The following is a 27,168-nucleotide window of genomic DNA, read 5'->3' on the forward strand; positions in this document are numbered from 1 at the left end:
AAACACAGTGTACTGAAATGTATTGTTTAAAAGGCGTCCGTACGTGCATGTTTGTTTGTAACTGTGTGCGGGTGTCTGTGTGTCTCAGAGGATTATTTCCAGTGGTTGATTGTTTGGTGTGAGCTTTGCAAAGGGATCGAGATATAATCCCTCCGTCCTCCCCTCGTTCAGCAGAAGGAGATGACGGTGGTCACTGCAGCACTACAACACTGAATTAAAACACACTCCTCACATATCAAACACACACACAGCTATAGGCATGAATCCATATGAAAATGTAGGAGTGTGGTTCTTTTGACCAGAACTATGTTAGTATGCAATATTGTTAAATGAATGTGGACTACTATTCTGCATTGATAACAAATGAGGCATGTGCGGAATGTTTTGTGTCTTCCCTGCTGGAAGTGGTTCTTATTACACTTTGGATCATGGAGTAAAAATATATCATGCATCCTGGCATTTACAAGTACACTTAATTTTGTTATTTTTCTAGTTTGTCCAGGACCAAAACAATTAGGATATCATGCAATTGCAGCATCAACTTCTTCCTTCACCTTTTGGCATGGTTACTGTATATTTCGCAGTTCACCATGTGCTGTGTGTAGGGTAGGGTTCCTCTAGCAGGTCCCTTACAGATCAAGTTCCATGTTGGTAAAATCTTCTTGAGTCTAAAAATCTCTTAGCAAATCTGCTCTCTTGCAATTAACATTTAGATAATCATTTAGCTCAATAGTAAATATGTAATCTATGGCCAAAGCTGAGGTTTGGCTTTTTGAATGTTTCAGTTTTTGTTCCTAAAGGAGCTGATTGTGACACTCAGCCCGGATTGTCTGCACAGAGCTCTCCACATGGAAGTGGCCGAGCAAGCATCTAGCCGCTAATAGTGCTAACAGCACAAACAGTGCTGGCAGTGCTAATGGTGTTAACAAGTAATGCTTCTGTGACGTTATCAGTGGTTACCGACATATAAGCACAGTGCTAAGCAGTGGCAATTAGCTAGCCAGTGAGATACACACACAGGGACTAACATGCAAGTGTGGCCAGACCCTCTACAACATCAATAAACAGAGACACTCAAATTACATGAGCCTGGTCTCACTCCGAAGTCATCAAAATCCAGTGCTTGGGTGGTGACTTGCGGTCTCAGAAACCAACGAAAAAGGAATCCTTTAACATCGGCATGATTTGCAGCCAGTTGCCATTATAGTTTAACGGCAACTAACACCGACTTTCACCTGAGAAAGCGGTGTTCGCGTCCCGCAAGATTCTAAAGCCAAACTCTGTTCTTTTTTCCCAAACCTAATTTTCTGCTTTTGTTGCCTACACCCAACAACATGTGTTTGTTGTTGGAAAAAAAAAAAGTCAATTCGCGGTGTTGTACCGGCACATTTATTTTGAAAGAGACTGTATGTAAACGTTAACTTCCCTGTGGCAATGGAAGTGTATTTTGAAAGAAGACAATGCATTTAACAGGCAGAACTTGACACGGTGTCCCAGCACGTCAACAACCAATCCACCCAGGGTACTTTGCACATCGTATGTGGAAGTGGAAAGTCCAAGAGGAGGTCAGAGTGGGAATGTGTTGATCACACAAGTCCCAAGGAACAGTAGTGGCCAAACCGTTGAATTACAACTTCTGGATCCATCACGTGATGCCAAGTAACCAAAATACACTTTTCCCTCCTAGATTTACATTGTGAAAGAAACGTCTGTAAATCAGGGGATTCTTTTTTTTTAGCATCACAATGCGAAATGACTAATTTCACTATCAGGATTTGATCCATTCAGTCTGATAACATTTCAATTTAAATCATTTTTTCCCCATTCAAGTTAACGGAGCGCTAAACCGAAAGTTAGCTGGTTGGCTGCCGGAAATCTCTGGTGAGTTTGCTCTATGGCCCCCACAATGTGTAAGATCTGAGTAATTCATGCCATGGAAATTGAGCTTTTTGGTTTCATGTGCCACTCAGTAACTTTTATAGGACTGAATGGGGTCCCGCCTCCAACGCCGTATCCAGTTCTCTTTATACATCCCTGGGATCACAGTACACACAGAAGTAATGTGACTGTATTATCTGCTCAGGACGCCATTCAGAATCAGAATCTGTGACTGTATTATCTGCTCAGGACGCCATTCAGAATCAGAATCAGAATCAGAATCAGAAATTCTGATTCTGATTCTGAATGGCGTCCTGAGCAGATAATACAGTCACATTACTTCTGTGTGTACTGTGATTATATCTTTACAAAGATTTTAAATGACTCTGATTTTATAACTGGATTCAATATTGATTTCAGATTCAAAAAAAAAATCTGCCAAATCCCAAACCTTGTGTTTTAGGAAGGTTTTGCTTGTGTGGGTTGTGGTAGGCTAGTGTACACAGTATATAGCAACATGCTGAAAGTTATATTGAAACTATCTGAATTGGATGTGATCCGATCCTTCTCATCACTGAATAATCTTTCCTTGCAGACACACTTATTCTGTATACACATCAATAGTGGCACAGAAACAAACTGTCTCCTTCTCTCTCACACACACACCAAGTATCAACGCAGTTTAAAGTAGAGCAGCACCTAAATCCTTCGACATATGCACAACTGCCATCAAACACGTGTCTGGTGCATGGCTTTACCAGATCGCTGCAGCAGGAGGGTTTGTATCAGTGTGTATTAACCCTCTCAGTGAAGGTCAGACTCAATCAGATGTGGACTCCACTCAGTCCATCAGTGGTTGGATGTGACCACACTTGGGTCAATACATGTCCTCACTTGGCATGCTTTAATGCCTTGTGAGGTATTTGTTGCTTGACTTTTGACTAAAACCAGGAAAACAAATCCCATGACTCCTAAACAAGTTAAACAAACTAAACAAGTTTCCTGTTTGTTTTAAGATTACTGATTTTATTGGTTACATTTAAGGGGCATCATGGCCAGAGCTGTAGTACTTAAATAATCAGTTTAAAACGTCAAAAAGTCAAAAGCGCATTACGTTTCAGAGATGTCCTGTCCTAGGGTGTTGATATATGGATATATTGCCCAACCCTACGTTCATTATTGCTTAAACTGTTTACTATTTTTAAATTAATCAGTTACTCTATATAATGTCCTATTTTGTCTGAACAACAGTCCAAAACTCAAAGTCAGGACAGAGCCACATAGGGAGAATTTTTTAAAACTTGTAGTGGGACTTCATCATTTTGTTGCTGCCAGTAAACAAAATCCTAAAAACAAAAAAAGAAACCTTTTTACCTCAGAGAAGAAACTTTAATAGGTCTGTAGAGCTACTGAGGGGGGCCACTTTAAATTCGATATAACAAACCTAAGCTAGGTTTACTAGGTTTAGTAACTACAAGCTACTGGCTAAAACACACCTTATATATCTACTTGACTGAAAACATGTTTTCATGACAGGGCTTTTCTCTCGAGTTCTGGATACAAGCACAAATGTGTGTTTTACAGTTCAGAGAACACACAATATTAGTTTTTCCTCCATTTTGTCTCCCATGCCAAGCTGGCTGCCTCATTTCTATTGCCGTATTTGTCACAACACACAGCGGGTATATGTAGTAGGTATAGCTGCAGCTGGAGCAGCTACATAACTCGCTCACCACACCTACATGATTGCAACCCTTAGCTGCTTGCCCCACAGAAAATGCTAAGTTAGCGTTTAGCTATCTATAAAATGTTAGGCTAAATGAGAGGTGGTTAAGGTTAAGATTAGGGTTACAACCTGTTACTTGTAGGGTGAACTGTGTCATCATGTACACTGTATAAACTAAATGAATTAAGTGGATTGTTGCTACTTTTGGCTTCATATTTATTCACAACAATGTTGCGTTGTAGCAGGTTTCAATAACCATTGTGTTGGTGAATTTGTCTCATACATCTGTTGGTTTGTAGGGCCATATTCTGTAGGCTTTAAATGGGACGTGGCGTCAGTCTCGAGTGGTACACTGCGTATGCGCTTTGCTCAACACAGCCATTATCTCGTTGTGTCTGAAAGGGCCTTAACTGATTCATTTTAGCATTAAATATCTGGTAAAAAATGGAGAGACAGATGCAGCCAGGAACCTTAAGGAAAACTATTTTGTGTATGTAATTGTCAGTGTTTGAGTCCAAAATACCAAAACCAAAAGATGTTTAATTTACAATAATATGAAACAGGGAAAAGCAGCAAATTATCACATTTGAGAAGCTGTACATCGCTTTTGGGCACTTTTACTTCATAAATCAACTAGTCCATTAACTGACTAAAACATTTTAGCACTAAAAGATGTCTGGCAAGAGACAGAGAGGAAGATGCAGCCAGAAACCTTTAGGGAAAAGGTTTGCGTGTGTGTGGTTCATTGTCAGTACTTGAAATTGGGTGGACACTGAGTGTGAGTGAGAGAAAACACTTGTGCTTATGTGTGATTTACTGTGCATCTGTGTGTGTGTGTGTGTGTGTGTGTGTGTGTGTGTGTGTCCGTGTGTGTCCACATGTCAGGCACACGCCCTCCTCCCTCCCTGCCCTCCCCTCCTCTCTCTCTCTCTGTCTCTCTCTCTCTCTCGGACGATAATCTGAGTGTATTAATCTGTTGTTTGAACTCCTTAAGCACAGACTGTCTATCACATCTGCTCTCTTCACCCTCGCAAAGCTCTGCTATATATAAACTTTCTCTTTCTCCGCTCAGCTCCCTTTCTTTTCTCCACTTCTTTCCTTTTTGATCTGCCGTCGCAATTTCTCCATCGCTCCTCTCTCTCCAGCAGGACTGAATTTGACACAGCTAACTCCCTCCGTACAGTAAATCCATCCTCTCATTTGGCCAACAGACGCTTTGGAAACTCAAAGCAGACAGCATGCTGAAACAATGCTGATAGCTGATAAGATATAACAGGTCTCCACATGCTTGAACAGCAGATTTAAACAGTGAAAATCAACAGTTAACTTTGCAAAACCAACTACATCAACTGACACGTTCAAAATTACTGCAACAAAAATGTCTCCGCGCCAAAAATCATGAATGACTGAGCCTCAAACAATCAAAGTGACACCAAACAAATCAAAGCGACGCTGTCAAAGGTGACGAATAATTCGAAACCTGCCACATGTGTCAGCTGTGAATGAATGCAAGCATGCTGAGGGGAGGGAAATGACAACCAGAAGGTGTCCGGGCTTACCTGCTGTGTGTCGCTGTCTCCCATCCGACAAGAGCAAGGCATCGGGAGAGACACGGAAGAGAGGAGGGATGTGGAGATGAAGAGGGAGAGGGGACGGGAGGTGAAGTCACAGTCTGCGTCATCTGAGAAAATTTGCAGATTAATACAACAGCTTGGTGCTCTGAGTCCCCCCAACCCCATCTCACCCTCGCTCTCCTCCCCTCCCCTCCCTCCCCTCTCTCTCCCTCATTCACCAACTTCCTCTTCATCTCAGGATTGCCTTATTTAAACCGTTTGTTGTCAGTGATAATCAACGCAAGCAGGATGGGACACAGATAAGAAAACTAGTCTCAAATTATTTTGCAGTTGTATGCAGAAAGTATCCTCTCAACAGGGAGGCAGTTTGGGACATCACATTCAGCAGACATGGTGGTGGGTGGTGGTGGGGGGGGGGGGTCAGGATTACCCTCCCTTCCACAGGAGGGCGCTATGACTCTGCACTGTGTAGACAAATCTGCACAGTAGCCTCCCTCTGAGGGATCCTTTGACAGATATCAGTGTCACTCAGTGAGGCCTCAAAGTGCATGGAGGCCCATGGGTGGAGCTGCTACATACTGTACATACAAGGGTTGAGCTTTTTCCATGAACGGTGACACTTAATCAATACACGGAATCAGAAACAAGCTGAGAAAGAAGTTGAGCAGTTTCGAGTTTGTCATGCCAGAGACACAAGGTGCTGAAGCAGGAAGAATGCGAGCCTATGATTGGACTTTATGAGCGGGCCAGGATTGATTTATGAGCGGAGCTTCTCAACTGTCAAATACAATGTTGTGTAATGACGTGACTTCACAGACATCCGGCAGTCTGACTCTCTTGAGGCCTCTAAATCCAAACTTAGAAGTCATCTTTTGGCCTTAGTTAGTTGCTTATCCTTTCATTATTTCAGGCCTTGTGCCTGTTCAATCTCATGAATTTATTACACCTAATTCTTTGGGTCCATGTTTGTCCCACTAACAAGAATACTGTGATCAGCTCTGTTGGTGCCTCATTCCAGATGTTTGGATCTGTATCTTCATCCTCCAGGAAATTCAGCCTCCCGCCCTGTCTGTCTCTCTCCCTTTATTCGTTTCCTTTCTCCTACATGTGTGAATGGTGTGCTTGAGTTTTGCCTTTTGTGTGTTTGTGTAATCCGAGTCTCCATGGTACAGAGGAGGTTGTGTGGTTATGGTCTTATTTGTTTGGCAACACCTGAAAGCTGCTTGACTTCCTGCCGCATCCACATTCTTCATAAAAGTTTTCATCCCGATAGTCTGTACTGTAATTTTTCTATGTTGGTCTATTCTATACATGCGACATCTTTTGCATTAAGAGTTTAAAGACAGAGAGTGTCATATACTGTATAGACTGCGAATCCCTTTGAGGCGAATTTGTGATAATGGGCTATGTAAAAAAACTGACTTGACATCCATCCATCCATTTTCATGCGCTTATTCAGGGCCGGGTCACGGGGGCAGCAGGACGAGCAAAGCACCCCAGACATCCCTCTCCTTGGCAACGCTTTCCAGCTCCTCCTGGGGGACCCCAAGGCGTTCCCAGGCCAGATGAGATATGTAATCCCTCCAGCGTGTTCTGGGTCTGCCCCGGGGCCTCTTACCAGTGGGAGGTGCTCGGGACACCTCCAGCGGAAGGCGCTCAGGAGGCATCCTACTCAGATACCCGAGCCACTTCAACTGACCCCTTTTGACGTGAAGGAGCAGCGGCTCTACTCTGAGCTCCCTCCGGATGTCCAAGCTCCTCACCCTATCTCTAAGGCTGAGCCCAGCCAGCCCATGGAGGAAACTCATTTCCACCGCTTGTATCCGCAATGTCATTCTTACGGTCACTACCCAGAGTTCATGACCATAGGTGAGGGTTGGGACGTAGATGGACCAGTAAATCGAAAGCTTTGCTGACTTGACATGACATGACATTAGTATGCAAACACTCCTTGGTATGGTATGAAACCTGCACTGCCACTTCCTCACTGGCATGGCAGATATATGCAAACTGGACTGAACTGTGGGCTGATTGGTTGGTTGAACTTCTGGTTAGATGTCATTGGCTGCTGCTTCTATTCTAATTTTAGTGGTACTGGAGTCAGACAATGCATTTAGTAAATAGTTTGGTCTGTAAGGCATTAAATCTTTTACAGGGTCCTCCTATTTAGCATTAACAAGCGCCATATAAACATTTAATAAATGGTTTATAATAAACTGAAATGTAGTTATAGTCACTTTATTAATGTGAATCATTTGCCATCAATTATAACTTCTCCTATGAAGTAGGGGTGCTAATCAAAACTTAAATCGATTCTGTAGACAATGATACGATATTTGCTGATGTCACAAAGTCTGCAATGATACGATTTCGATTTGATTCAATTCACAGGCCTGCGATTGATATCAGATGATACCAGCAAATATCCTCATTGTCTTTTTCTTGGCTGCTTGCCGTTGTCTGCCGGGGGCTAGGTCGCTAGCACTGTCTGAGTACTTACAAATGTGGTGACGGAAATGTTGACACAGATGTCCTATGGGAATTTCAAAATAAAAGCTTATCTTAAAGATGATGTGTATCAATGTTTTCACTTTACATCAGTAATATTGGGTTGTCAATCGTTGAATCGATATATCGATCCAAATCGATGTATCATTACATCCCTACTATGAAGACATATTTTCACTACAGCTGTATTTCTCTACATATTTTCGGTTTTATTGTCCGTTTATACACCAGCATCCACTTATGGGTGACTTACAGGAGTTACAGTTGTTGACAAATATGTTAACAAACACTTTTATCTGCTTATGACCACATTATAATGTGTTATAAACCATTTTTAAATGTTTAAATACTGCTTATAGATGCTAAACAGGGGGATTAAAAGTTAAGTGTTGCCATCCACTGAATTCGGTTCATTATCCAGCTCCGACACTAACAAACATACATGCACACATACATATAACAATTCAAGCATTTGCCGCCATACACATGCAGAGCCACACACACTGTAACACACACACACACACAGTCCCATGGGAGTGACAGATGGAGAGGGGCAGGACGGGAACAGGGGCTTGTACAATTGGGCCGGTGCCTCCATTGTGCAGTAGGTGCGCTGTAAGTCTATCCTCTACTAATTGCCAGAGCAGTTCAAACACAAAGTCTGCCTCTGAAATCCAATCTTGTGGGGTGTTGTAGAGTGAGTAAAGTTTACAATGTGTAACATTTTTCTTCTGGCAAGAAATGGGACAAAACATGGCTTATAGAAGAGGGGGGTGAGGGGATGTGGAGGAGAGGGGGGCAGAGAGAGGACGGCGGGGTGGATAAGTGCAAAAACGCAGAACAGAGAGAGGTGTAGATTGTGTTGGCAAGAAGAAGGAAGACGTAACTGTAAATAGATCATTCACTATTTAGGCTGCATGTCTAATCCGGGGGCATCCGGACTGCAACGGCTCTGTGGCAAGTGAATGAAAGTGTAGCTGCTGTAGGTGGATGGAGCCCTGTAAGGAGACACTGAGGAGGGACAGATAAGGAGGCGAGGACGAGTGATTGAGAGGTGATCTGTGGAGAGGGAGAGCGAGGTGCTGTAAGAGGAGAGGGACCGGCGGGGGCAGACGATGTAAACAAGACGAGCAGAGTGTGTGCGCTGTGCGACGGCTGCATGGCGGCGTCTGAAGCCGTTTCATAAACTGACAGTGACCCGGCTTCTACTCCAACACCACACGTAGCAGAAAATCTAAACAGACAGACCTGGAACGGGGCAGGCTGCCAGGTAATGCAACAAGGCAGCGCCAGTCTGCATTTTGCACCCATTCCAACCTGTTTCTCATTAAGCATTAAACAGAAATTACCTAACTAAGACCTCCATTCCCCTTAATGAGGGTTTGCAGCTCCGATGCTCTCATATTCCCTCTCCCTCCCAATCCGTTTCCCGAAGGTGAACATTCCATACACTAATTTCAGTTTCATGCAGGAAAGACTTGTAGGCGCATGTGTTGTTTGTTTGTCAGAGCCAATGTGTGTGTGTGTGTGTGTGTGTGTGTGTGTGTGTGCATACTTCTCCTCAGCGTGCATGTGTGTAACTTGTGTGTTTACGTGTGGTCTGGCTCCAGACCCTGTCACTCATCCTCTTTGACCTTTAGTAAGCTGTGAAATTTAATTTCAGGCTTGGGTTGCTTTTTTTCTGCACAATCCTACACCTGTGCCAAATATGTCCATGGGGATGTTGGACAGCAGTTAAAGTGCTGCAGCCAGGCATGTCTAAGACACACTGTGAGCCAGCCTGCCAGACAGACACACAGACAGGAGGTGACGCAATCATCAGAGTCTGACCCCCCCTGTGAATGACCTCACCTTTGACCCTTTACCTCTCTGCCACTATGGCTGCCGACCGGGGCATTTCCAGGAGGCTTCGGCTAATTGGGTCAGATTGCGCAGAGAGGAGCATTACGCCTGAAATTGGAAACACATGCAGCTATACCTCAGTGTGTATGTGTGTGTGGTAATGGTAGCGATGGTGGTGCAGCTCTTACTAGAAAGAGTTCTGAAGATAGGAGAATGGAGGAGGAGAGCGCTGTAGGTGAGGTGAATGATGGGAGGAACGATGAAAAGGATTGAAAATGTAAAAACAAATCAGCCGGGGAAAATCAAAGTGTGTGACGCTAGAAGAGGAGATGATGAAGGACTGACACCGGGCACCTCGGGGAGGTCGAAGCTCCGTAATTGAGGTCTGACGTCTGACTCGGGTGGCTCAGTTGCGGACAGACAGACTGTTAGCCTCGCCCTGACAGCTCAGCTATTTGCAATAATTGCCATAATCGCTACCTTCCAATTACGCTCAGATCCGAGTTTCAAATGAAGGAGGATGTCCAATGCGAAAGCAATAGTTGATGTGTGATGGCGCTGCGTGTGGGAAAGATTTCATCGGAGGAGGCGAAGGTAGTGAAAGTGACATCTGGAAATGAGAATCAGTTGAAGATGTCAGGATTGAAAAAGGTGGATCATGAGCAGGAGAAAATGACTGTGGTGAAACTGATACCACGTCTATGAGATGCAGTGAGTGATGTTGCCGAAGGCTTTGTGAGTTCCTCGTGTGGAAGGCGGGAGCAGAGAAAGGATCAGTTCTGTTTTTACGGGGCTTTAATAACAGTCTGACAATCTGTTTGGGTCATGAAAAATGTTGTTTGCTGAAAACACAAATCCTCAAAGGAACAACAGAAAACCGCTGTTGAGCATTGTGTTATTTGGCTGCAATATTGTGACCTCACTTCAAGGGCTTTTGGTGATGCGCGGATTTGGGAAATCTTTTGATGTGACAGTATGACGGATAACTTGTTCTGTGAATGAACCTTAAAATAAATCTCTATATCTCTTCCATCGTGAAATGCTTGCGGTTTATATTGCATCTATAAATGTGTGTGTTTGTGTGTAAAAGAGAGAGTAAGAGGGCAAAAGCCCAAGAAAAGGACATCCCCGCATCCCTGCCCTTTCCATCGTCATCTTTGTTTGACCTCCACTCCTGTCCACACTTAGCTAACAACTTTCCCTTGCTCTCTTTTCTCTCACTCCAACTCTCACTCATGCAGCCTGAGGCGGAAATATCTAAGTGCATGCAGGGCAAGTTCAGACAAAGAAGGAGATTGAGAGAATGGTGGGAGGGTTGTGAGGATTTCAAGTGACTGACACTAAATGCAAAGAGGGAGGAACGGCCGCGAGGGCGATCCAGGCAGTATATATGTGTGGTAATGGTAAAGAGAATCTGGTGGAAGAGTCTCTGAAATCTAAATCTACAGCCGCTGTATGTTGGATATAGTTAAGAGAAACAGAAGGAATTGAGATAGACAGAGTGTGTGTGTGTGTGTGTGTATGTGTGTGCGTGCCATCGTGTGTGTTTGCGCAATCAGTCAATGGGTGCAAGTACATCAACGCTCCCTTCCATCTGAGGGTATTGACAGTGTTAAATGTCTCCGTCCCTGAGTGAAGACTGCACTTTAGTCTGCCTCTCTATACAGAAGTGACCCGTTTTAGCGGCTTTGAGTTTGAAAAACCTCTTTTCATGATCCCCCTTCTCTTTCTGTGTCTCCTCTCCAGTCCCTATCTCTCCCATCCCCAAACTCTTTCATGAGCAGTCTCTCAGGGGCAGGGTTGTAACACAACCCTCCCCTCTTTTGTCTCCATTCTTTTCCTTATCCTTTCATCTTTTTAAACATTCAGGGGGAAAGGGGTTTGGTGAGATGGAAACCACTACTTGGTAAAGGAAAGAAAGAGATAGCATGTGAGAGAGGGGGAGGCGGGAGGAGGGGGAGGCAGAGTCTCCCCCTCCTCTGCTCATCCACCAGTTTATGGCTCTCCTTTTCAACAAGGCCATTCAAGGTGGGGAGGCTCAGTGGACGCGCTGTTCTCGCGGGTCAATAGCAGTGAACCCTCGTCTGGTTTGTATGGGGACGACTTATCTGCTCAGAGGACCCGTTGAACTGTCTGTCGGTCTGTGTGTCCTCCATAGACCTCCATTGTGTCTCCGCTGGGCCTTCACCGACTTTCCCCCCAAAGACCTGTGAGTGGACAGAGCAGCCAGTCACCAGCTCCTGTTTCCATCCTTTCAACTTTACAGGAGTCCTGAAGCCGCCGACACTCACACTACCAACATTTACAGAAAAATGACTTTTAATTGCACCGAATAACTTAAGCATTAACCACTAACATTCATAAAATTTTAAATAAAAGAACATCTAAGTGTGCGTTGAAGAATACTTCAACCCCCAAATGACCATTTGTCTATCACTTAGTCACACCATGTTACGTAGAATTTGTTTGTCCTTGCATGCCTCCAGGTGAACGAAGAATCCAAAAATGGATAAAACTCTTGATGCATTGTGTTTAACAGCAGCAAAACTACGTTTACATATTCTCACACAACTCGTTCAATATAATCCTAGTCTCATCTATCCTGCCATATGCTCAGCACTCTCCACACACATGTATTTTGGGTTAAACAAATAAGAACAGAACCTGTCCTGGTTGTGTGGAAAAGTTCTAAATATTAGGGTTTTAGCAAAAATTCCTGAGTTTGGGAAGTTCCAAGAATATGACGAAATATAGAAGAATTACATGAGTTGTGTAAGAGTTTGTAAATGCATGTTTTGATATAGATTTGTTGTTGTAAATGCAGCATACTTTTACTATAACTCATCAAGGGTGTTTGCCTTTTTTGGATTCTTTGTGAGACATGCGCAACAGTTTTTTTTCCTCCGGATTTTAATGTAACACGGAGCGACTAATTTATGCAAATGGCCATTTGGGGGGTATAATATTCCTTTAGGGCAATATGCACGGAACTTACATTTACAGTGTGGGACAATAATACATCTAGAATACACATCCATTTACTGAATTTTAACAATCAATTTTTGCTGTGAAAATAAAAAAAAATGTTGAAATGCATAACCTGATAAAAAGATTTGTCTTTCATTAAAGTCACTGACAGCAAAAACATTTTAACAATGCTGTGTGTGTTGTAATACTTTACAAGATCCCCAGATTTGGAGGTGCACCAACAACTAAGCACTTGTTTCTTTGCCCACGGCGTCAATAAATATTTTCACTTTTTACAAGCAACCAGATTTCAGTTTCCTTAATGATAAAGAAATTAAAATATCACCGTTGACTCCTGGGGCCCCACATGAAGGTAGGACACTGATATTTAAGGTAAATGCTTTAAACACCACTTCAAACAGCTGGCAGTTCATATCCAATAAAATGGAAAGTAGATGCTTATGAAAATAATTCCTAGAGGACATCGAACAGTCATCCGGTCTGTAGTCTCACAAAAGAGATTATTCCTGGATGCAGTATTTATGAATAATAGCCGGTTGGCATGATAGGATTCAGGGCTGGGATTCAAGGGGCCCCGTGCTACCCACTGCCAAGGGCCTCCAAATCATTAAGTCCACCCCTGTTTAAATGTATGCATGGAATTTTGGACTCTTCCCATGTTGAAATTTGTACCGGTTATGTTTGCACCACTTGTGTTTTCACAATATTTTCAATATAGTGTCCAGAAAATATGAAAGCACTAATAACAGCCAATGAGGTCATCAAGATCCAGATCATCCTGTCCAAGTGCCCTTCAGCAAGACACTCACCTGCCAAAGAGCCAGGCACACATCCAAAAAAAAAAAGATCTGGTGCAAGCAAACAGGAAGCAATCTGAAACTGGGATTTGGCTTTTAAAACATTAAGTTACATCCTCAGGTTTGATTGAGCCAAATGAGATTATGTTGCACTCTTGCACTTGCAGACGAGAGGCCTTGACGAATTGCGCCATCCAGCTTCACTACAGTTTGTTTGTAATAATTTGCACTGTTACCAACCTACAATGAAATCACATAACATGGAGCCGTGCCAACACAACACTGCTGGTAATTCCTCAAATTGTTTTCTTGTGAACCGTGGGGCGGGGATGAAAAAAAGGGGGAGGTAAAGGTAAAGCATATCTCTGTCACGCACATGGGAAGTCTGACTTCACACACGTTTGTATGAATGCATCAAAACTAGCTAGCATTTTATGTGACTTTTTTTGGCTAATTTTGCGCATTTAACGCTGGATTACTGTTTCACATTAAATGCATATGTTTAGGAAACGACTTTTGGACACATCTGCTCTCACAGATGTTACTCGTTGAAGTGCTGTAGGTCTCTTTTTAATATACTAACCTCCTGAGGAAGAAAAAAAAACTTCGGCTTGTCTTTGCGCTTCCCAGGAGAAACCGGAGTCGTTAACCGCGTTAAGTTAGCATCGGAGAAGAAGAAGTTGCGCCGGAAGTGGATGTTGAAGTCTTCAAAATAAAAGCCTTGCTGCTAACCCAACGCTTAATCTAAGCACCGTTTACCTCAGATTGGTTTTATTTTGAAAGTCAGAACCAGAAATTGCAATTCCGACTCTTGCTAGCTTAACTGTTTGTCTGACTTTACGCGTTTCAGGCGGAGTTCAGGTCTTAAAACATTTGGCAAACTTCTTCACCGCTCCACTTCTTCGTCCACATATTTGCGCTGAGATACCTTTCCCCATGTCTGCCTTGGAGGAGTAACGACTCATGGAATATCATAACTGTGTGGCACGTTTACATTTTTGACACTTTTCTGGGCTTATTAAGCATTAAACCTTCTCTCCCTGCAGTGGAAGCGCTCCCAGGACAGACAGGAGACTTCTGGTTTGTAACGTTTTCTTTTCCCCCTTGTCGGATTTTTGGGGCGCACATGCGATGTCACGGACTATTAAAAGAAGAAAGAAATGTTTGTGTTTAGTTTTGCGGTTTCGGTACGAAGGTGTTTTTTGAGTTTATTTTTTTAAACCAGTTGAGCAACTGGCGACAGGACTCTATAATCAATGTGGTGTCAGCTGGAAGGACGCGGGGTCCGGATCTCACCTAAACGGTATGGCTTTAAATCACACACGTAGGCCTTTTAGTGTTAAACACTGTTTACGAATTAATATAGGCTACGCACATATTTATTGATTTGTTGATGTATTCAGCTATTTAGATACACTATAAGTGACGTAATGTGAGTAAGAATCCTTAAGATATTTAATTAGGTCAGTTTATCAGTCTTATGTATATATTTGGTTCCTTAAAAGTCCATGTTTCATTTATTTATTCATCAGCTCACATATTTACTTACACCCCTGCATGCAGACATAACTGGCATATTGTTTTCTTCTTTTATTTCTTGAATTAAATATGTGTCTCAGTTATTTCATGCATTTTTGACTCACTTGTTTCTTTGCACAATGCTTTGTGAACACACCAGACACAGTCTTATTTTGCATTTTATTTTCTTTGGCAGTTGTGCCGTGGTAGTCAATTTCGCATTTTGTTTTCGTTGGCAGTCAGTCAGGTGAGGTGAGAGCTACCGAGTCAATCCACCCCGCAGGTAGATCACACAGGTTGTAATATGAAACAAACCCGCAGCTGATGTCTTAATTTGATACTGTCAGGAGATCAGGGGCTTAAAACTATCCTGTGGGAGGTGAAATAAGCACTAAGGATATTCATTCATTCAGTTGAGCAGCTTTTACATCTTCTGTGGTATTACAGTTAACAAACAAAATGAAGTCAGGCAACTCTTTACAAGATGATGGCATTTCTCTTTCTGTTTCACAGCACTGTTGCATGTACCTCATCAGCAGCTGTGGAAGATGTAGTCAGATCTCGTACTTATGTAAAAGCAGAAATACCACAATGTAGAAATGTTCTGTGGCAAGTAAAAGTCAAATTCAAATATTTATCTGAAGTAAACACAAAAAAGTATTAGCATCAAAATATGTACGAAGTACCAAAAGCAAAAGTATTCATTATGCAGAGTCAGAATAACATATTATGTAACTGGATTATAAGTATTGTGTACATCATTTTACTGTTGCACATGGTAAAAGTGGAGCTAATTTCAGCGGCTTTATATACTTTATCTGCTGGGTATCTTGTTAATTTCTCCCCCAGAGATCAATAAAGTTTTATTTTTGCGTACAATATTACATCAGAGTGTACTTGTTGATTATATGAATCTGCAAAGTAACACGTAATTATGATATCAAATAATTGTGGTGGTGTAAAAAGTACAATATTTGCCTCTTAAATTAAACATAAAGAAGCAGAAAATGGAGATTCTCAAGTACTGAAGTACAGTATTTGAATAAATGTACATTCCACAAGTGTGTGTTGTCATCTTGTGTGTGTGAAAGAGAAGGCGAGATCTACATGTGATTGGAGCGAGATGTGACTGATAGAGTTGTTTCATATGTAGTTAGAGGAGGAGGAGGCTGGATCTATGCAGGCTGAGCGTGGTATGAAACAATCACAGACCTGGAATTAATGGGCTGTTTGCACAGTGGGACAGCAAGGCATTGTAAATGAGCACATGTGAGGCCAAAGCTTTTACTCTACCCTCACAGAGAGAGAGAGAGAAAGAGAGAGGGCAAACATTTACCTGTGTGTGTTTTGTATGTCACATGGTGTTGCAGCCACTCCTGTTGTCACTGTTTCCGTTGCTCACACTCAGGTGTGTTTCAGACCTGTCATAAAATCTGCTGATAAATGTGATGTGAGGCGCAAATTGTCTCCCGTTCAGCCGGCCTCCAGACATCTTCCACCCCCGTCGACTTCAAAGAGGCAGGATTAGGTTAGGACGGAGCCTGGTCCTAACACTAACACACAGTGCATTAGCTCTCTGTCGGATGGACGTGTCTGACATTAGCCACGCACAAGGGGGGCATTACTTTGTTAACAGGCTAATAGCACAGTAGCCACTGCCAGGTGTGGGGCTGCTTTATGGCATCTGCTTCCTGGGGAGGGTCTCACAGCCAGAGGCCCTCTGTACCATAATTCCCCCTTCACTCACGCTGTCTCATGTGGATTAAACCCCTGCGGTTCACACTGGCAGCGCTCAAAACAGAAGTCAGACCAATTTGCCAGGTGCCAGAGTTAGTAAAGACACACTTTCCTGTATTGTTTTTCCGCATGTTCATATATGTGTCTATCATGTTTTAAAGCAAAGCGACTGTAGTAGCTGCACATCAACAAGTTAGCTGGATTCACATGATTTAAGCTTAGTAAAAACATATACACAGAATAATAATAATCACCAACTATTTTTATAATTAGTTTTTGATTCAGCCATTTTTGAAGCAAAGAATTCAAACTTTCTTGGGTTCAAGCTTCTAAAATGTGAAAATTTGCTTCCTTCCATTGTTTTACATTAGTAAGTGTAATTTATTTTTTCTTTGAAAAACAAGAAATTTGATGTCATCCCCTTGGATTTAAGGAAATTATGACAGGTATTTTTTCAGCTTTTTCATGCGTTATAGAACAAATAATGAAGTCAATAATCAAGACAAGAATTGGTAGATTAAATCAATTAAAAAAAACAAAAACGTTTCAGCCCTCATCATTTTATTTGACACACAAACGTAGCCAAGCTGCTTCACAGTAAGGAGAAACAAGGAAAACAGAAAAAATGGTTTAATTGCAACAATCATTAATGACAGTAAAATAATCAATACACGGATAACAACAGCACAAAAATCAAATCCGGTTGATAGTGGTTGAGAGGGAGACAAACACAGCATGTTACAAGACTAGTTGAAAGCAAAGTGAAATAGATCTGTTTCAAGCTGTCACTTAAAAATGTTCTCTGAGGTCGTCTCTCTGATATCCTGCTGGGAATGTTACAGTATTACACAGTTTGGAAGAAGAGTTTCTTCTGACCGACACTGGAGGATCTGAGGGAACATAAAGGCACATGAAACAAGGAGAAAACAGGCCGCTTCCCAGCCATTTAATTAATATAATTAATGCTAAATAATTCAGGTTGCCACTGTGGCTCACGGAGGCCTCGCCGTTAGTGTCATAGTTTAGTCTGTTTAGTCTGTTTATTCATGGAGTTTTGCTTGGTGACGTGGTTGATTTCTGTCTGTTTGTTTAGGCCCTTGTCCTGTGGTTTCAGGGTATTCTTCCTGTGCTCATTTGGAAGACTCTCAGGCTACGGAGATTAGGATTAACATAAGTGTGCAGTGTTGAGTGGGGTTTTATTTACTAAGTGAGGTTTTGGATTTAGAGAGACTGGGATTTTTGTGTGTGTGTGTGTGTGTGTGTGTGTTCATCTGGGGGGGGATTCAGAGGGCTTGGGTCTGGTCCAGAGGGCGGAAGAACGTCGTGGTCCTCGTCTAGCCTTGCAGGGAGCGCAAATGATGCGTGTCATTGTAGCAAATGGAGCATGGTGATGAAGTGCTGCTGCTGCTGCTGTTTTACAAAGAAACCACTTAGAGAGTGTGTTTGCCTGCCTCCTGTGTGGTGCCTGAGTGCTCCAAGAAAGCCCTTAAGAAGCAAATAGCTCTCCTGCAACAGACTCACATAAGACAAATCCTGCAGATTCTTTCAGGATAGTCACCCTGTACCACCGCCAATTCAAAATGAGCTTCTCCTCCTACGGGTGACAGTGTTCACCTTTGCTGCATATGTTTTCTTATCGGTTTTAATTGCCGTTGGCTGGCCTCCCCATGTTCTAGGGGTGTGTTAATAGCCTGGTTTACCGTTCGTCTTGCTTTCATCACCCGAAACACCTGGGGTTTTTTTGGCAGGTCGATGCATAGATCAGTAGCCTAAGCAAACAGGAAGCTCACCGCACTGTGATGTTATTTATCGTCAGCATGACAAGCAGGCACTTTGAGCCCCGAGGTTACTGCATGAGTGATGCGTCGACCAAACCTTGTTGCTCCTCAGTTTGCTGCATTGTATCCAGGGTGTGGCCCTGCTGAGCATGTGTCCTGTCACTGAAAGGGTTTACCTTTGTCAATCGCGTGTATGCCCACTCTCACCAATGGTCACTGATGATACATCCATTCAGTCACCATGACGTGCCACAAGCAAACAAACACACTGATGACATCTGCTCCTTCACACTTATTTTCTGTTGCCATACGTGTTTTTTTTTCTCTCCCTTTGCTGCCTGAGGAAACCGTGAAGGAGCCGCGCCAGTAAAGCTGCATCTCTGACATTCTGATCATTCCACCTATTTTAACTCTTTCCGAGTGACCTCCTCCCTGTTTCTCACCTCCTCTGAGCACTGGTTGGTACGCTGTCCCACTGTACATGCTGCACGGACAAGTGACTGGAATATTTTTCCAGTTAGTCACAGGTGAACCTCACTTTGAAATACAAATGAATCACCTCTGCCTCACTTATGATTCATGTTTCGTGTAGATGATGTCAGACATGACAAACTACATGAAAAGTCTCCTGGGAAGTGTTTACATTTGGCTCACACGAGGGAGTGTTTTATTTGACTTTTGTACAGTTTTGTTGGTTAACAGCTATTATAATGACTTTTCAATTTGTCACCATTTAACATAATGTATCTTTAAGTGATAAGTAACACATATGTAATATAACTGGCAAAACATGATCATCATTAGTTCTGACACCACAGTTTTTATTTTAATTGGGTAACTTCAATTTTTGTATGTGTGTGTGTGTGTGTGTGTGTGTGTGTGTAACACATTTATATCAAAATAATTCAGTTAATATAGTTAAAGACGCAGTCTCATTTGCTATAATTTGATGTAATTCATTTAGATTAATTAAACTAGGGCTTTAACTTACAATTATTTTCAGTATTGATTGTTCAGTCTGTAATACTTCAGAAAATGGTGAAAAATGTCCAGCTTAATTTTCCATTCCCTAAAAAGACGCATTCAAAATCCAAACATATTCAATATAGTATAACATATGGCAAGAAAAAGCCACACATGCTCACATCTGTAGATATTAAATGTTTCAGCTTGAAAATAGACTTTCAAGCAGACTAAAAGTTGCAGCTAGGAAATAAACTTTCAATGACATTTTTGGAAACATGCTTGACACTTGTGAATAACATTCTGTCCTCTTGCTGACACTGTAAATGTCACCTACTGCTACTGCTGCACGACTTGAGCCCAGAGAGACTTTATTACAAAGATTCTGCAGTATTTGTTTCATATTGTTGCTAAACAAAATGAACTGCTAATCCTTTTGTGATTACAAGCTGCACAAAGTTTAAATAATGCAGATTATGGCAGGCATGGTGTTTACAGTAGCAAGGATTGCACATCACCATAAACAATCTCCTCCAATCCGAGGCAGCAGATTTATTGCATTGTGTTGAGGCATCATTTTTCCAAAGGAAAACAACTTCCCCACAGCCCAGGTGTGTTCAGAGAGAATACCTGAGGTTTTCTCCGGCAGTGCTGGGATGGTTTCTTTTAATCTGCATGCAGACCTGAGGTCAACCATGTTTGTCAGAGATTCCCAGATTACTGGATCCTGGGAAAAGCTGCAACAATAGTCGTGCTTTTAAGAGCTGAAAAAAGAGGCTTGTTTTCTTTGTTTGCAGATGTCTTTTGAATCCATTTCCTTTGGCTGTAAAGTTTCTGACTTGCATACATACCAGGTTGTCAGTATCTCCGTTTGAAGGTCAGCCCTTCAGAATCTACAGCGTTCGTAGCTGAACTCCACCTTGCCGCATGAAGAAGCAGAGGGCGACCTTGCTGTACTTGGTACTATTTTTCCATGACTTCTGCCAAGATTTTAAAGCCATACCTCAGTGGTTAAAGCACCAGGGTCATAAATCTGCAGTCCACCAGTAAAACCTCTCATTTTACATCTTAATTGAGGTACTTAGGTTGACTGTATAAGCCACAATGTGCATTGTTTAAAATAATGTTGTCTTTTTGTCTCTCCCATCTATTTACTCTTGTTTCATCAGCTGATACGTCTTGGGAGTGATGCACTGGCTTCCCCTGGTTGCCATGGTGATTGCCTCGGCCCTGCCCTTCCCTCACAACCCCGTGTCCAGGATTGCTGCCGCAACGACAGAGCCTGGCTTTGACAACCGCAGAGAGCACCATCATGACTCGGCTGCTCACCTCGCAGCTCCCCCTGTGGACTACAACTTCCATGGAAATGCCTCACAAACGGACTACAACATGGCTGCTACCCTTAGCCAAAACACCAACAGACAAAACCTCCAGAACCATAAGGATTATGTGAAATCCTCCGCAGATGAAGAGACTTCCACGTTCAAAGTGGAGAATCAAGGAACCTACCAATCAAATAGCAACTCAGGCAGCGATGACAAAAGCAGTGACACTGTGGATGTTCCCACAGAAGGAGGAACACTCAGGACCGAGGATATTTCCCAGGATAATTCTCTACCAAAGGACTACAAAGCTGACAGCAGCAGCAGGAGAGATTACTCCAGTTTTGTGGACTTTTCCAAGAAGGACAATCTTCAGGACCCTACAGAAAGACTGCTGCCGGTTTCCACGGCGGAAACGCATAATGCAGTCAGTCCTGCTGCTAATCTAAAGGGTCAAAGAGGACCAGAACCAACTGTTCCCTCGGAAAAGCTCAGAGATGCACCTACAGTTGAGACAGGAAGCACGCAGACACCTGGGGCTGGAAGAGGTCCAGCTGAGGAGAGCTTGAACCTGGAGGCAGGGCTGGGTCTGGGGACCGGGCTGGACAATATCTTAGAAGGGGATGAGATGTTTCTGGACGCACATCCGCGAGTCCTGTTCTCACCTTCCCCGTCGCCTCCAGAGCACCCACCTCTCCTGCTCATGTTGGAAACCGGCCTGCTGGAGGAGGACGGGGAGGGAGAGGAGCAGGAGGACATGGACGGACACATTGAGGGTCACGGGGACCGGGCGATCGACAGGAGCACGACTCTGAGTTGGGCAGACTCTTCCAGAGTTACAGAGGTTGCCCGCTCTGTCAAAAGGGATAAACGCTCACACTTGATGGACAGAAGGAGAGGGGAAAAGTCAGTGTGCGAGGCAGAAAGTGTTTGGGTCACTGACAAGAAGACTGCCATCGACTCCCACGGTCAGAAGGTCACCATCTTACAGGAGATCCAGACGCAGACAGGACCACTCAAACAGTACTTCTATGAGACTCGTTGCCGCGAGGCCGAGCAGACAACCAACACTGGCAGGTCGAGGGCCGGCGCTGCACTTAAACCTGTTGGGACGGGCGTAGCCGGGGCTGGCTGCTTGGGCGTGGATAAAAAACAGTGGGTGAGCGAGTGCAAAGCCAAGCAGTCGTACGTCCGAGCGCTCACCAAAGACGCTAACAACAGAACCGGATGGAGGTGGATCCGCATCGACTCGTCCTGTGTCTGTGTGCTGCTGTCCAGAGCCAATCAGGCGCTGGGAAGGGAGGTCTTGACGAGGAGGGGGAGAGGCTGAGAGAGAGAGGAGGGGGGGGGGGGTGATAGGGAGAGATGGCAAGAAGTAGAAAGTGACACAGAGCAGAGCAGCTGTGACATCCTTCTGTGTGCACTTTCACTTTCTTAAACTTGACTTAGTTGTCCCTCTCTCTCCTCCAGCCCGTCCTCCACCGTAACCTCAAAAGACTTTAAAAAAAAACAAGAAGACCTCATTACTAGATCTTAGGGAAAATTGTCATATAGAGATTTTACTGTTTTTTGTATGATTTATCTTTCATAATCTAAGTTATTTTTGATTAGTATGTAAGCATGTGTATGTCTTTGATATTAATATATTCCTTTATATATGTGTACAATATGACACCAGTATACCTTTATGTATGAAGCTATGTATATCAGTGTGTATTTATAGAAGAAGTCTTCATGGAGTGGTAGGTCTCTCCAGTGTCTGATGATAATTCCAGCCTCTGGGCCGCTCGGGTTGTGAGAGGAAGGAGCGCCACCTACTGAGGCTCCACTTTACTGCTCCACACTGTTCACACATCGATTACCATGAATGTGACAGTGCATTTTAGTATCGGATACAGAAACTACAGCATGGGCACACTTAAGCATGGTTTCACGCAGGCTGATGATTTGACAGTTTTGTGGCAGGAAACATCTCCCAATGTGAAACGTGTTCAATGTGGTTCATGAATGTAAACCCATGTGGTTTGTAAATTATACGACACTTAAAAACTAATTTTACCATCTGCTGGTTTGTTCAGTTTGCCTGCCAAAATGTGGTAATAAAGGATCTTTGTACTCGGCACATTATTTTCATACCAATTAATTGATGTGAATATGCAGAATTGAGTTCTTGAAGCACTCCAGGATTTATTTGGGAAAGGATAAGTTACGATAAGTGATATTTTTTTCAGCATTTTACTGCAGTAATCTGCAGTTTCCTCCAATTACAGCTTCATAAAACACACTCAGTGTTAGAAGAAGTATACAGGTCAGTTACTTGTGTAAAAATAGCAATACCTTCATTTAAAAATACTCCTTAGGAGTCGAAGTCCTACATATTTTGTGTATAAAATTCTAATCTGTTGAGCAATTAGTGGCTATAGCTGTCCAATAAATGCAGTGGAGCATAAAGGACAACATTTACCTCATAAATGTGGTGGAGTACAATAATTAAAGAACTGTACAACAATGTTTAAATTGTAATTAAGAATGGTACTTGAGTAAACTCACCACTGCACACGTGACTACTGCAGAGAGACAAAAAACAAATCAATGGGAAAAAGAAAAAAGGTTGCGATGATCAGCAGATCCACCCGGATCGCTTTATTATTTTTTTCTTTCTTTTACATCACAATTTTCATCATCATCATTATTGTTTATTTTCCAGATGATATTTTCAATTTGTATTACTATCACTTTAATCATGGAAATCTGTTAAATCATTGCACAATTTGTTCTCAAAATGTACACATACAGTAGCGTATTTGAATGACCATTTTCAATGTTTCATATTTACTTTTTAAAACTAGTTCAAATGAAGTCAAGAAGAAACGGAACATGTACATACATTTATCCAATACATACCTAAAGAAAATAAATAGATATTGTAAAAAATAAAAAATACAACTGAAAAAAATACACACATTTTACAAATTGATCCCCAGGCTCCCGACCCCTGTAGGTTTATCATACAGATATATATTTTTTTTAAAGACACCTCATATCATCTTTACCACCAAAAAAATGTTTGTAGGTCATTGTCGTTTGTTTGACATGCATCGTAAACACAGAGGCTAAAGGTTTTGTTTCCTGGGCTTCCTCGGGCTCGCCCTCTCTCCCTGCCTCTCTCTGATTCACCCCCCCCCCTCCCCCAAGAGAGCTCTTGGTTTCTGTTATGGCTTGTGTGTGCAGTAAAATGACCGGCTTCTGTCCATCCTTTAGGTTTTTTTTTGTATCCCTCCTCCCTGTGAGTCACTGTTATGTCTCTCTGCCACCTCTCCTATCATCAGGATTACCCGAGACCCTGAGCTGATGATTACAAGTCATGACCCGCACAATTACATCATGGAGGGCCAGTGAGGAGTTAAAGTCTGACCTCAGTGTCATGTCATGTTATGTCATGTCTCATGCCTTCTTCAATATACAACACTTCGGTACCACTTTCTAATTAGACATACTTTACTTTCCCCAATGTGAGTGGTTCTAAGGGAGTTCCAGGGGGTCCCCAGAACAATGGAGAATAGACTATTTTTTACTATTTTATTCACTATAGAGGTCAGCCAAATGTGAGTAAGAGTCCTGTAGTTGATAGCCATAGAATTCTTGTCTTAATCACATCTAACATCTATCTTTTTTATCTTATGGAAAGCCCAGAAGTCTTGTCATATGGGGGTCTGTGACCTGATCAATTTAAGGGTTAGGGGGTTATGACTGACTATTTTCATAATAAATATGTTTTAATGCTCTAGATATATTATTTATAGGCCAGTAAAATGATACATTATTTAAAATGACTTTTGGGTTGCAAGGTCATGAAAAAATAATTTTGGCTTTGTCTTTTTCCTTAAGCCATTTATTAACAACTTACTAACAATTCAAACTCCACACATGATATAACTGTGGTGGAAGAAACCTTTATGAATTACTAAAACAGCATTTTGGACCACAGATCTAATGGCTCGTTATCAAGTCTGGGAACTTTTGAGTTTTTACATTAAGTTCCTTATACTTAGCTACCAGCGTTTGCAGTTATAAATGCTAATATGATGTTGATAAGTGGTTAATAACATCCTTTTTTTCCCAAAAGATAATGTTTGAGCTGTCCATTAGCGGAGTCATCATATTTTGAACCATCTAAATTGATTTGTCACAACCTTGCCACCCAAAACTCTTTATTAGCAGCTTTTTTTTACTGATCCATAAAGCATTGATAAATGGTTTAATAAATGTTTAGATATTTTGCGATTGCACTTTGAAAAAGCTGGGAAACTCAAAAGAGGCAAATAAAAAATAAATAAATTGAAACATCAGAAGGCTGAAATATCCTGACTCTTAAGTCTCCAGTATGAGTGAAGCTCCAAAAACGCTGGGTCCTACATTTCCCATAATGCAACCCAGTAGAATCTTTTTGGAAAGCTCCTCCAGCACCACAGGGGACGTTATACAGCTGTTTTACAGGCTGCATAGGTCTTTTCATGATGAGTAAACTTAGCTTTATGTGAAAAATCTGCGGAGTGCCCCTTTAACATTGATAGAGCCCGTACTTAAAAAACTCCTTGTAAAGTACGCCTTTTCAGAGAGTGATACCAACACTTGATTTATGGATTTCCTGCCACTGACATCATGAACACAATGCCTCCGCCGCATCGCTCCACCCTGTCCCATCCACCTCTGTGGCTTTGATCTCTATAATGGGGTCCCTTCAAAAGAGATTACTTAGCCTATCAGCTTTCAAGGTGCCAATAGACAAAGCATGAGGAGGGTCCCATTGATGTGGTCGGAGCCAAACAGTGGTCTGAACTCAGACGTGTTTTACTACACCAATCCGACCAACTGTGGGGACACTTATACACCCCTGACAGGCCCATAGAAGCCAACAATAGAGCCGCAATGGCTGACACTGAACACCATGAGCAGAAAGGAGAACACCAGCGTTGTGTAGTCGTAACAGATTAATGTCCATCCCGTCATTTCCCCCAATCAGTTTACAATTTTAACATCCTTCCAGTCGTTCCTCTGTTTTTCAAATCTAAACCTTACAGTGAGGTTAACTTCTGCCCCGGCTTTCAGTAAAAACACCTGTTGTTGAGCAGAAGTTATAAGGCGGCACGTTTAGGTTGTTTTCAAACTGTAAGAGAATAAATGGCAGCAAGTAGTGGTTCCTTCTGAAGGTAGGAAAATGAGCCCTGATATTGCCAACTCTGCTGACTGTGTGCAGACTCCGACAGGAATGAAGAGAGGGGGAAACGTGCGGGACCAACACCGGTGTTGTCCTTCATTAACCCCACAGCACAGTCACACTAAGAGAGGAAGAGCAAAGACAGAACGACAGGAAGAGAGAGACAGAGAGAGAGAACAGCTGATCCCATTCAACCTTCCCAGTCTGGTCGGAAAATACATTCATACATTCTTCATGTCATTTTCCCCCTTTATTCCTTTGCTTCTGTTATTGCAGAATGGTCAGACCGATAGATTTATTTTGAAGTTAAATGGTTATATTCATTGCTTCTTTCTCCGTGGATGAGCGAGCAGGGTCCTCTAGTCCCAATCCAGTCAGCGCCCTGAGGAGAGAAACAGCATTATTCCCACGTCACTGCATCTGCGGCCTTAATTCAACTCTGCCTAAATCCCCACCAACCAAAACCCACCACTTAAAGACCTTAGGGGGACTACTAAAATCCCATGCTCAAACCAATCCACCTCAACAAACAGAATCATAAAACAACGAGGCTCGAAGAAATGTGCTCGGCACATGTGAAAGGCGTCTCGGATGTTTTTGTTTCACCACACGGATAAAACCCTGCACGGATGCAACAGTACTAGGCAGTTTAATTAATGTGTGTTCTCACCTCAGCCCCTCAACAGGAGTACGTCCTCACTGAGGCAGATTCACCCCGGGCACCAGAGTTGGCTGTTTTGGAGACCGGAGAAACAGACACAGACCGGATCATTATCGTAAATGCAATGTCTTAAACAGCACTGACCTTCCACAGGCATTCCTATTAAGAAGTGGAATGGAGGATAATAGTCTTCCTCTGTACTTTGAAGCGTCTGTTCCTTGTTATTGCCAGTTCCTTTACTAAAGGAAAGAGAAAATTCCTCCGCCAAACTAATGGCAGAGTAGCATGAAAACAACCAACTGCTCTGTGCATGTGACTATGTGCGTGGATTTGCAGCAGCTTATATAACATGGCTGACAGTGGTTGAGAGAAGTATTCAGATCCTTTACTTCAGTAAAAGTATCAATACCACACTGTAAATATACACCACTACAAGTGAAAGTACTGCATTCAGAACTTGACTCAAGTAAAAGTACTCATTGTGCAGTAAAATTTTCCCTGTCAGTGTTTTAATATTATATATGATGTTTTTGGGTTAATGTTAAAGCTGCATTAATGTGAATGTTACATTTTAGTGCTGTAGATTTTATGGTTGTCCTTTCTATACTGCTGGGAAGTTCGAAGGGGTTCTATTTGAAATTTACTGCGCATGAATTGT

General features: G+C 42.5%; 2 protein-coding genes across 7 annotated transcripts in view; one reads left to right on the forward strand and one right to left on the reverse strand.

Moving 5' to 3' along the window:
- Positions 1-13,802: 13,802 nt before the first annotated feature.
- LOC126405959 (uncharacterized) lies at positions 13,803-22,751 on the forward strand. Of its 2 annotated transcripts, XM_050070027.1 has the most exons (3): positions 13,803-14,616; positions 20,107-20,269; positions 20,479-22,751. In XM_050070027.1, the coding sequence occupies exon 3, from the start codon at positions 20,498-20,500 to the stop codon at positions 21,959-21,961; it is 1,464 nt and encodes a 487-aa protein (XP_049925984.1). In that variant the 5' UTR covers positions 13,803-14,616; positions 20,107-20,269; positions 20,479-20,497; the 3' UTR covers positions 21,962-22,751. The 2 variants fall into 2 exon arrangements, with proteins under 2 accessions (XP_049925984.1, XP_049925983.1); XM_050070026.1 differs by lacking the exon at positions 20,107-20,269 and having other exon boundaries at positions 13,810-14,616.
- Positions 22,752-22,883: 132 nt separating this feature from the next.
- The window catches only part of ppfia3 (PTPRF interacting protein alpha 3), a 36,902-nt gene continuing 32,617 nt past the window's right edge, over positions 22,884-27,168 (reverse strand). For 4 of the 5 annotated variants that reach the window (XM_050070019.1, XM_050070018.1, XM_050070017.1 and 1 more), the window contains exons 30-31: positions 26,520-26,581; positions 22,884-26,231 (exon numbers count right to left, since the gene is read on the reverse strand). In XM_050070019.1, the coding sequence (XP_049925976.1) occupies positions 26,529-26,581 (53 nt within the window). In that variant the 3' untranslated portion in view covers positions 22,884-26,231; positions 26,520-26,528. The remainder of the gene's footprint in view (positions 26,232-26,519; positions 26,582-27,168) is intronic. The other variant, XM_050070020.1, reaches the window with a different exon arrangement.

The sequence above is a fragment of the Epinephelus moara genome, chromosome 18 (genome assembly GCF_006386435.1).
Source record: "Epinephelus moara isolate mb chromosome 18, YSFRI_EMoa_1.0, whole genome shotgun sequence".
Taxonomy (NCBI): Eukaryota; Metazoa; Chordata; class Actinopteri; order Perciformes; family Serranidae; genus Epinephelus; species Epinephelus moara.

Coding starts and splice junctions, on each gene's coding strand:
- LOC126405959 (XM_050070027.1), top strand. CDS start 20,498: ATGCACTGGCTTCCCCTGGTTGCCATGGTGATTGCCTCGGCCCTGCCC.